Consider the following 11,924-nt stretch of genomic DNA (forward strand, 5'->3'; position numbering starts at 1 on the left):
TTATTTTGTTGATAAGGAGGTTTTTAGAGACATCAGCTAGTTTTTCTTCAATTGGGACACAATTCTTCTCTTATAATGTGTGTGAATCTTCCTGAGCTGTGTACTTATTTTGTCTTTTTCATGTAACTTTCTTTATTCAAAAAACAACACTTCTACATACACCGAAGTTTACACTTTGTTTTATCCCGAAAGGGAATCGAATGGATAGCATGCTACAATCCCTACATTGGGATTGGGCAGGAGATGGGCCCATCTGTCGTCTCCGTCGGCGGAATTTCGGTGAAAAAGTCGAAGTGAACTTAGGCTTAGAGAACTTCTCATATAATGTGCATGAATCGTTCCCGAGCTCTGTACTTATTTTTGTTTTTTTAATGTAACTTTCTTTTTTAAAAGAAAATATTTGCTAGAAAAATGACTAAGTGCAGTTGAATTATCTCAAGAAACGGATAATGAATACTCCCTCCGTCCCAAATTAATTGAGCTAATTGGCTTTAAATTTTGTCCCACAAATAATTGAGTTATCTCATTATTCAAGGGGATTTTTCTAAAACTACCTTTTTAATTGATTATTGTTACTATAAGAAATATGTATAATTTGATAGCCATGTTTATATTCGTTACGTAGATGTTTTAAAATGCTTTTCAACGGTATAATAGAATTTACGAAAAACCGTGGTATAGTTTAAGAGATAAATTATTTCTAAATTTTACTACTAGTTATCATTCATAAGGGTATAATTGTAAAAAATACTTAAACATATTTTCCTTTTCTCATTGCCTTAATAATTTTGCAAACTACAAATAGCTCAATTAATTTGGGAGAGAGGGAGTATGTTATTTATGAAACCAACTAACAGCCGTCGTGAAATCCCTCTTTCTTTGGTTTTCCCATCATTATGCGTAGTAGTACACTAAAGCTTGCAAGTTGTTTGATCCCAGCTTTTAGGTACCAATATCATTACCCGTAGAGCATCTCCAATGCAAAGGGTCAAGGTCATCCTAGGTGGAGGTCTTGTTATCACTTTTTTTTTGTGGGTCATTTGCTAAAAGATAAAAATAAATAAAGATAAAAATTTTGACCTAAAGTCCATATCCAATCTTCAAGGTCTTACCTACACCATTTTATTTAAATTTAGAGACAAACTGATGATATGGACCTAAGATCCAAGGTCATGAAGAAAGTCTTATTTAGACTTTCTCATTTACCCAACTTAGCCATGTCATTTTTTTCTATAACCTTCACCCTTGCATTGGAGAAGAAACTTTGGTGGAAAAGATCTTAAATCCTAGATGTCATACTAATTTAAGACCTTTACCCCTTACATTGGAGATGCTCGTAGTACAATACTCTAAAGACAACCCTAGATGGAAAATAATCCATAATTATCAAAAGTCCGGGCAGCTAATAACTAAGAATGACTCGGGCGATTTGAGTCAACATTATTAAGCTTGAGATGACTGCTGCACCTCACCTCCTTAACTTTGTCAGGATCAAGCCAACGGCCGAATGATAACGACAACTTAAACCGTCGGTTCTGAATTATTAAATTTACCCACAGCGGATCCATTCGGGTGGCATTCCACTTGCTTCTCTTAAACCATAAATCTATAGATTCCACTTGTTTTTCTTAAACTATAAATCTGTAAAGACGTGAAAAACCTATAGAGAATTTTGAGGTTACAATTCTAATTTCCCAGGTACAAGATGTTACAGTGATCTAACTCTAGCAAAAAATCTGAAGATGATATCGAGATCTTTGTAAATTACAAAAAAAAAGGATGAAGAAACAACAGCCAGATAAAAAATTCAAATCAGAAATGGTCAAAATGCATGGGATCAACCAAAATAGAAGGCGAATAATCACAATCAGTCCCCATGAATGGTATACCGTCCCCACTGCCTAGCTGAGTCATATATCTGCAAACACAAAACATGGGTAATCAATTATCAGACTTGAAAGAATTTAACTAAGAAATACACACAGAAAGACGCCCATGTCTTAATACGGAGGACGAGAGAGGGGTACCTCCCATCTTGAGGCAGGGAAAATGTGTTTGTTCTTCTCATACCAATGCCTCTCAACTACCTTGCCAGCATGTGACTGTCAAATCAATAACGTGACGTTAGTTCACCTTCAAATCTGACTTAGTGACTTAATTAAATGAGCATTTCAAAGTTAGTCTTCCTAATTTATGATTTGCTACAGAGTCCCAGCTGCACACTAAAAAAGTATAAGCAATTGAGTAAGATACCTCATCCTTCTCTATAGTTGCATCGGCAATTGTACGCACGTCCTCATGAACATCAAAATGGAAAAGCTGTGAAAAAGAAATAAAAAGGAAGAATATGTGAGTATGTGATTAACGCCCTAGGTTACCACTTATTTAACAAACAAACCACATTCCTAAGGAAAATAATTTTTGAGGTATACAAAGTGTCTCCAGCTTCCTCCTGTAGTGCAATGCGGTTCAAAATTTTCTTTCCAATTTCAAAAACTGAGTAGTGGAGAAATCAGACTTACACATGATCAAATACTCAGGCTACTGAACTATTACAATATAGCAACAAATAACCTATCTATTTGCATATATCCAGCCAGACCAACAATGTTGCTGAATGACTTCTCTATCCAACATAACGATATACTCAATCTGGAAGTTAGCTGTATATGCCTACCCCCAGAAATTCCTAAACTTCTTCGTAAACCCACAACAACATGTCAGCAAGAAATTACCCAAAAATATACAAGTACATACCGGTCCACTCTTGCCCCTTGCTTTATTGATGATTAAATCATAGAAACTGTGTTGCTGATTCCGGAACATGCACATAAACAAACAAAGAAGGCAATAAGTACACACTCTCAGATCAATAGTCGATATGAAAGCGTCAACTCTGGAATCTTTAATAAAGGACTCACGTGAGGAATGATCAAATCTTCTTTAACATATAGAAGGTTCTCAACTGAGGTAGTTCGAATCTCTCGGAACTCAGGTGCAAGTTGCTGCTGAACAGCTCGTAGAAACTCTCCAATAGAATCACCCTTGCGTACCTATAAAACACAACAGAGTACAACGAAAGCTAAATAAGAAACGCTCATGACTGTGCCAATCGAGGGAATAATAAATAGGATATTATATACTAGCCTGGATAAATAGGATATCATATACTAGCCTGAATAGTTCGCCTATGACCAGCACCATCCCAGTAACTATAAGTGATTTGAAGAGGTTCATCTGAAAAGGACAAGAAACAATTAGGACATTTCCATTTTTCATCTACTAGTATGGGTAAGATACACAATGAAATGAGCATTACTTTGAATTCTTAGCTGCTCAAGGTTCCATTTTTTCTTTAATCTTTCCCGCTCAGCCTGTTCCTCTGCCTCCCTCTCGCTAAAATTTATCGATTAAACCAGTAAGTTAAAATGACAATCCGTATGCAGAAGAAAAATGAAACCTACTTTCATGCTGCGGATAATGTTAAGTGTATAATCACATCTAGTTACAATACCTATCTGGAAGAAAGCTCGTCTCAACTGTAGGATCCTTACCAAGTTTCCCATTCCCATGCTTCTTTGGTTCTTCATTTTCTGCAAGAACCAGAAAATTTTATAAACAAGTGTTTAGGCTTGAAAGATATTTAAAAGCAACATATGAATCCAAAGTTTTTAAATTCAACGATCCAATAGATCTTACTGCAATATTTCTAACACTAGTGCTTCTTAAAGCACAAACTCTTGCACCGCATACAAAAAGATAAGGCAAGATGAAGTATAATTAAGTACTGAACATTGACGATCATGGACATGGTACTTTTATGTCATTTATAGAGCTTTGAGTACTAAACATATTAGATGGTGAAAATCTTAAAGACAAACTAGAAAAAATGCTTTTATGGTGAAAGTCATGGTTATCCCTCCCACGTCAAGAAAATATCGACAATATTATAGTCATTCAAGTGGTTCTTAAGTAGTTTGAGAAGAAATGACTCACTATTATTTTCTGCCTCAGCCTCATCACTTTCATTTTCAATATCATCTGTAAAAGAAAGCCGTGGGTTCCCCTTAATTTTCCTCTTCTTATTACGCTTTTGTTGTTGAAGTTCCTCCTCCCTAATACACCCAAAAATGGAAGGAAAAAAAATTACAAACAGAAAACTATTCAAAACTAAACCATCATATACCGAAAAGAATTAGTAAACGTTTTAACAATTTTACTCACTCTTGCTGCAACTTCTGAAGTTTTTCTTTCTCTTCTTCTTCAAATGTATTCCTAATATTTACCCTCTGTCAAATCCCAAAAACACAAACTACTTTTACACATACACTTCACGGAAATTCGAAATAGATAATGTTAAAATATTGAAATAACAAAATAGTACCTTCTCAACGTATTGCTCTCTAGTGACTAATCCAACAGTTTCCTTCTTAAAAGCAGTTTCCAGAATCTGGACAAAAAAATTTCAATAACAAAGTCAATTCATTTCTCCCAGAATTATGGTATCTAAAGCTAAAACCATATCAAATTTAATTCAATTCAAAACCCTAAAACTTCACGAGGGATCATGATTCTGTATTTACTATCCAAAGAGGTATACAACAAAGAACCCTAGATAGAAATTTCTAATTAAAATTTGATAAAACCCTAATAATGAAATTAGGGTTTATGTGAATAATGAATAAGCACCTCAGAAGTACTGGAACCGAATTGGAGTAGACCAGATTGACCACCAGAAGAAGCAGATTTATTCTTGAGTTCTTGAATTTTCTTTCTCTCTACTTCTCTCTGTTTCTCTAATCTTCGTATCCTTACCGCGTCTTGGGCCGTACCCACGTACCCATCTCCCATTCCAGCCATTTTTGTTTCCCTCTTTATTTTATTCTCCTCCCCAAGATTTTGTTGAGGGGAATTGATCTGTAGTTTTGTTGTTCTTCTCCTCAATATGAAGAACCCCGAAGAAACAGTGCACCCGTATTAGTTTTTCTGGGGTGTCCTTATAGTTGGAAATCCTAATTTTAGGCGGTCGGGGCCTCGGGGGTACTCGTGTCTGGTTATTATATTTTCTATTGAGTATTTTTCCTTTCTGAAGTAAATTTTCTTTTTTTATAGACTTATGGGCAAAAATAAAACGTCATATGTCCAGAAAACATAAAGGGAACAACGGCCTACTAAAAAGATTTAGTCAAATATATCCTTTATCTTTTATTTGGCACCGGATCACTTGTCCCCTTTTTGTATATACCCTCGTGTCCGTCCAATTGTATACGAACATGTGGCACAATTTATACTCTTATTAGACTTTTTCTTTCGTGGTCAGATGAAATCCCAAAAAATCCGAATTTTTTGCAGTGGAAATATAAGGGAAAGTAGAAAGGCGGAGTAGTTTCCATTCATCAGGATAATAGGGTTATATGGAACAATATTCTTTATATACATGCACAAGGGAGACCCTAAATATCTAGATAGGCCACACACCTATGGGCTGTAGGCCCTACAACACTCCCCCTTGTGCGGTCCAATTGAACTTCATATGCAGTGCTTCACATTTAGTGCTTCGAATGTAGTTCTTCAAATGTCGTCCTCTCCTTGATGACTTGTGCCGAAATCAATTCTCTCATTAAAATTTTGACAAGGGAAAACCCAGTGGGAAATACCTTGGTACAGCTCTTCACATGTAGTACTTCACATGTTGTCTCTTATTTTACATGTAGTTCGTCACATGTAATACGATCTTCAAAGATCGTCGAGTCTAAGTTAATTGTCTCGTTCAAAACTTCGTCAGGAAAAACCCAGAGGGGAAAAACCTGAACTAAAAGAGAAGAGTACAATATCAGGTAAACTTAGAACATAGTTGGATGCTATACGTTGCCTCATTAAAACCTTGACAAGGAAAACCCAGTGGGATAAAACCTTGACGAAGGGAAAAGAGTACAACGTGATAGATGCAAGTAAAGGTGATATGTTGCAGATGATCACTTTGCTCCATTGAAGTTGACTAGTTGCTTCACAACTCCTAAGGCAGAAAATCCTCGTGAGAGAGACAATATCCTTAGCTGGGAAATTACATTCCCGGTGTTTGTTTTTGTCTCATTAAAAACCTTTCCGAGCAACAAAACCTTATGGGAAAAGTAACCTCGGTGAAGGAAAAGAGTTCAACACACCATTAGATGCCCCCCCTGATGTCAGACAATTTTCATTAGTCTACTGCAGTCAAAAGGAGTTTATCACACATTACTTTGGTAACTTGAATGTTTATAAGACCTTGTTCTTGATTTTGGAAGTTACGTTGCTTAACAGGCTATCGCCTTTCATTTCTTTTATTCAGATATTTTCAGTAATATCAACGCGATCTTTATGTCTTCAACGTTCAACATACTTGATGTTTTTAGTGTTGTCTCGCTAAAAACCTTGTCGAGTAACAAAACCCTTTGGGAAAAACTATTCTCGATCGAAGGGAAAAAGAGTACAACACAGCTTCAATTTCGAAGTAAAATATGTCGACATCATATCCTTGGATCCTCCCCCTGATGTCGGCATCTCCCCCTGATTACTTTCAAAGTTGTTCTAGACTATTCCTTTAGTCATGTACTTTTCGAAACTGAATATCGGTAATGACCTAGAAAATAGTCTACCGTATCTCCCCTTGATTACTTTCAGAGTTATTCTAGACTGTTCCTTTAGTCATGTACTTTTCGAAACTGAATATCGGTAATGACCTAGAAAATAGTCTACCATATATCCCCCTGATTACTTTCTTTGGAGAAGAGATTCTTTTTCCTTTATAATCAAAAACTTTTGGATTGCACTTTCATTAACATTCCTTTTAATGTCTTTGCAGGGATAAAACACATTTGTCAATGGTGACCTTTAAGTACATGATAACATTCATTATACCATTCCAATGACGTTGCGTTGGCGCTGAGTTATATCTAGCTAACAAGTTCACTGAGGATGTAACATTTGGTCGAGCACATTATGTTAAGCACAATAATGCGTCTATTATACTTAGATAAGGGAAGTTTATCTCCCGACACAACTTCACCATCTTCCTTTAGACGAATTGGTCATTTATGTACATTTGAAACTCAACTAATCATGGGAGTGTTAGCAGGATGCATGTCCTTGTTAAATTTCCTGACAACGACATATGCATACCGGTGGAATAATATACCACAAGCTCGGTCTTCTAGTTCACAACATAGATAAGATCGAGATTTCCCAGGATTTTCATCTCAAATTCAGATTTGAAATAGCTTGTAAGATCTCTTATTACATTAAGAGTACTTATCATGTCCATACCGTCGACATAGATAGCTACAATTCTGAATCAGGAACTTATTTAATACGCATGGTACAATACCTTACTTGTTTATCCCTTCCCAATCAAATAGCCACTTAGACAGGTATACCACATCCATCTGATTGTTTAAATCAATAAGTGAGTGTTAGGCCAGTGTAACTGCAAACACACTCTGTGGTTTAGAGTCATTCGACTTGGGAAGCAAAAGGCCATCATGCACTTGTGCAAATATCTTTGAGTCTAAATCTCCAGAGATATAACCACATCTACTATGTTTCAAGTTCTTTTGAAACTACCAAGCAAACTAATTAACTGAACATTATGATGTTCAAAAGAGTAAGCGATCCAGGGGTTTGTGAGAAACCTCACGCCACAAGGTGATTCTTTATACTTTAAGACCTCATTCTTCTCACTACACTTTGTGACAAATAACCACATATGTCCCACAGGCTTTACACTAGGTTGGTTAGCACTACCACACCAAATACCTGTATATTTGTCAAAGAACTAAGTTCTACTTGGATTGCGTAGGCCAAATATACTATTTATTTGAAATTAATCAAAATAAAGCATAGTTCGACTCATTGTGCTCTACTTCTTGAGCAACTATTTATGGATTATATCATCATTGTGCAGGCATGATCCTTCCATTGACTCATATGCATTCTCACAATCCGTCAGGATTTCATTGTTTTCTAAAATCATTTAAAACTTCGGAGCGTCCTCCAGTTTGATTCATGGACATATTCAGAGACAATCTTATAAATGATTTTCTGATGATATAAATAAGTTGTGCCTTACTCACCTACTTCCTTTCTAGGTGAGGATTGATCGAACCAAGTGGTCTCTCCAACTTCCTTTATAGAGCCACGGCCTCAACCACACTTCCACTGAGTGTAGTTGCAACACCTTAGTCTATGGTGTATATCCCGTATTGAGGATTTGTAACTTTGCAGGTAGGTTTGCAGGTAGGTTTGCAGCTGGTATATGTGATCTCATCACTTTAGCAACATCAGTGGAGTACAAGAATCAATATGAGACACAGTGGGAACACACACACCACGACAATGCCTGTCGTTCCCTTAGAAAATACTTTTTCTTATCTCCCCCCGACGACGGGAAGACTGTCTCTTTAAAGTGATGACCCGCAAATCTAGCGGTAAGAGATCTCCTGCAAAAAGTTTTAAAATGCGGATAACTGTTGGGAACTCATTTCCAACATAACTACTCAAAATTTTTGAAGACCCATCATAGTACAATGTGGAGTCATAATGGCACATATATAGTGCAACCAAAAATGCGTAAGAATACGAATATCAGGCTTAAATCCAGTTACCAACTGGTACGCAGAAAAGGTTGACTAATATTGGGTTATAAAAATGAATTAAGTAGGATGCGTGTAATATTGCATATCCCCAAAGCAATAAAAGATAGGTCGGTACTCATAACCTATTCCTTAGGCACCATTTGTATTGATGGTAGCCTCTGCAAGACCATTGGGTATAAGATGCTCTATATTGATCCTATTAAGCATGTAATATTCATCAAATCCTTTTGATGTAAATTCTCTAGCATTAACAAGGGTGGTGAGCCTTTGCACTTTGCATTGTGTAATATGTGCTATGAGTTTTACAAGAATTAAACACATCGTTTGTTGTGAGTGATAACTGATTCAATGCGTCGAATCATCCACCAGAGCCATAAATCACTTGAATGGTCCGCATTCTGCATGGATATATGTTCACTAACAACATTTTTTTTCTTTGAAGAATGAGTTATTTACCATTTGCATCTAAGTAAAACAAGATGGTCTCAATCATGTTTTACTAAAGAAAGACTTAGTAAGATGAGTGACGTGCTTTCTTACTCTAAAGCATAATGGGGAGAGGCAGTGCAAATCTAGTAACTTTAGAAATCACTAATTGTGATAGACGCCGTAAGTTCACACTCTATTAGTTCACTATCTTGTACACTCAAATGAAGTGACGCCCGTGTTAGTACTTTCAAAACGGAACATCGTGTCACAACCAATGTGCCTTATGGTTATGCCAAAGTCTTTATGAATCAATCCAAATCAATTCAATTTTCGGGGTTAATATGGATTCAGTAATTTAAGTTCCAGTGATTTACAATTCATTAGATTCATACATTAATTTTCTAAGAATATGCTTCCTTCCACACTCATTAAAAATAATTTATAGATGCAATCAAATCCATTCTCACTATAAATTTCCAAAAAGGAAGGTAATAGTTCACGCGTGAACACCCTTTTCACTTTGGAAGATGCGATTATCCCTCAGTACATACAGAGCTTAGACATTGAGTCTTGTGAGATTTAATAAGTGGTGTGGCCTTATTATGTAACAAAAGTCAGATTCAACTCAATTACTTTAGAATGAATATATGTTACGTTTTATCCAGATATATCTCAAGTGCTTTGGAGAATTTATGTTCGTAGGAATGATATACTTTTCATTCCATAAGTGCATACATTGGATCTAGTTCAACTGAATAAGATAGTCAATTGGCCAGGCAAAGTTCTTGTTTGCATTAAAGTTGATGTGAAAATTGGTTGCTACTATGATACACACATTACATTGTATATTAAACACCTATGACCAGGTGCATTTCCAACTCTTTCATTTATGATGGGAGCTAAAATTACATCTTAGCTTCATCCCATATTCATTTGATATCTGTACTTTGGTGTCATTACTAATGGGAAAAAATACATCTTTGTCTCATGATATACATGTCCCTTTTCACATGCTTTATATGAGTCATTACGTCTAACCCTCATTACTTCGGGGTTCTTTCCATTTTCAATTTTGTTACATTTAGCTTAATTTGAGAATTTTCTTTATCTCAATAGGCCAAGAGAATCTCACTACACATGTCAACCAATTACTTTAGGTTGAATAGATTATACTAAAGATAGTTCTCTTGTTGTCGTATTTCAACATATAATGGTTCGTTAGTATCATGGATGAAGTAGGGAAATGGAAATTTTCTGGCTCATATCACCTTTTGTGGGTTCTTCCACAAAAATTTGGATACATGTGATGTTATTTGCAATGTATCTTATGAAAATACCGACTCTTTAATAGTCGAGCAAGTAGATTACATCCCACAAAACATTCAAATTTGGAGAGAAAATATCGAGTACGTGATAATGGTTCTCAAGTACTTCTAGACCTCAAATGAATACATTGAGATCGAGTTGGTACAACTAATTGAAACAAAAAAAACATCATTCAACTGTAACCAATATCATATTCAAAACTGAAATTGACCCTTTATATAATATGGACTTATCTAAGAAAAAAGAATGTTCTAAAAACAAATAAATAAGCCCAATAGATGTTCCATTAGTTACATACCTCAGGCTTTGATTCTCACGAACCGGAATATACTTGATCGCGCACATCCCAGCACTGCAAGCTGGAATAGGATACAAGCTTGGAGTTGGAACGGAACAGCCGAGTTGGAACGGAACAGCCGAGTTGGAACGGACCAGCTGAGTTGGAACCCCGAGTCATACATGATTGTCTGGGATGGCCCTTTTTTCCCAGATGATTCCAATCCACGGACTATCATCCCATTGACATAACCACCAATCAATCATCGTATAGACAAACATACGTACATTAATTATAAGATCCAAACCAATTGATATAAGATGCATAGACGTGGCTTGTACAGATCAAGATAATTTTCACCATGGATGCATATACATATGAACAAATCTTGAACAGACATCAGATTAATTTTTACCACTACCATTTCGAAATTATTGTAAGAATGGTACATGTATTCGACCTCATGTGCTACTAATGTACATCGCTTGATTTGATCAACATTCACAACGAACAACATTTATATAGGGGAGCAAACAGTTAACTACTAATGTAGGCTTTTTTTTTTTTTTTTAACAGAAAGATGCTCATCATTATCGAAATAGTGATATGAATTTAAGTAAGACCCTATGCAAATGTTCATACTCGAGAGCAATCAAAAACTGTAAGACAAATGCCAAGTGAGATTCAGAGAGATAGTAGGTACTTATCTTTGTAGAATAGGTCCAAGGTGTATTTTTCTTCTTAGCTCCTTTGCCTTAGAGTCGGGCTGGTGGTCTTACGCAAGTGGAAAGCTCTGATGGTGTCATCGCCAATTGAGCCAGTTGCGGTTATGGATAAATGGTTCAGGTGCTGAGGTCCTGTTAGAAGAGAGGTAGCTTTGGTGCAGTCAAGTGGTGAAGCTGACAACAGATAAAACTGACGCTAGGAGGTTTTGGAGCTCAGGCGAGCTCTTTTGCAAATTTCATCGAACACTTGGCAAGTGTTGAACTGGTAATTGAGATATGGCTCGCCTGTATCCTTCTGACCCCTCATATACATCTCCTTCCTTGAAAATCTCAAAATCGTTCATTCGTCCCATTTCGGATTGATGTTGCTTTCTTTCCGTCAGTCCCAACGAAAACTCCAATACTGGTTGTGGCAATGATCATTACAGCTACTGACTTAGTAAAGTTTCATCCAACGGACCTTCTTTACCTACTCCGGAAACAGGGAGCCAAATTTCCTTAATTAATTAGTTATAATTCATCATTGAATACCTTATT

The 11,924-nt window shown here is 36.2% G+C and overlaps 1 protein-coding gene across 1 annotated transcript; it reads right to left on the reverse strand.

Annotated features, from left to right (window-relative positions):
• Positions 1-1,640: 1,640 nt before the first annotated feature.
• LOC113357129 (protein XAP5 CIRCADIAN TIMEKEEPER-like) lies at positions 1,641-4,991 on the reverse strand. The gene is made up of 12 exons (XM_026600419.1): positions 4,690-4,991; positions 4,385-4,450; positions 4,225-4,289; positions 3,997-4,115; positions 3,515-3,593; positions 3,320-3,396; positions 3,176-3,237; positions 2,922-3,053; positions 2,758-2,811; positions 2,254-2,319; positions 2,028-2,102; positions 1,641-1,918 (listed from the first exon to the last, which is right to left on the reverse strand). Exons 1-12 carry the CDS (start codon positions 4,858-4,860, stop codon positions 1,868-1,870), a joined length of 1,017 nt encoding a protein of 338 aa, XP_026456204.1. The 5' UTR covers positions 4,861-4,991; the 3' UTR covers positions 1,641-1,867.
• Between the last annotated feature and the right edge of the window lie 6,933 nt (positions 4,992-11,924).

Source organism: Papaver somniferum, chromosome 3, assembly GCF_003573695.1.
Source record: "Papaver somniferum cultivar HN1 chromosome 3, ASM357369v1, whole genome shotgun sequence".
Classification (NCBI taxonomy): Eukaryota; Viridiplantae; Streptophyta; class Magnoliopsida; order Ranunculales; family Papaveraceae; genus Papaver; species Papaver somniferum.

Excerpts from the sequence above, each read along its gene's own strand:
- LOC113357129 (XM_026600419.1), bottom strand. The coding sequence starts at position 4,860 with ATGGCTGGAATGGGAGATGGGTACGTGGGTACGGCCCAAGACGCGGTA. Across the intron at positions 3,238-3,319 it reads TGAGCAGCTAAGAATTCAAA|ATGAACCTCTTCAAATCACT; the intron begins GTAATGCTCATT and ends TGTCCTTTTCAG. Across the intron at positions 2,103-2,253 it reads CAACTATAGAGAAGGATGAG|TCACATGCTGGCAAGGTAGT; the intron begins GTATCTTACTCA and ends TTGATTTGACAG.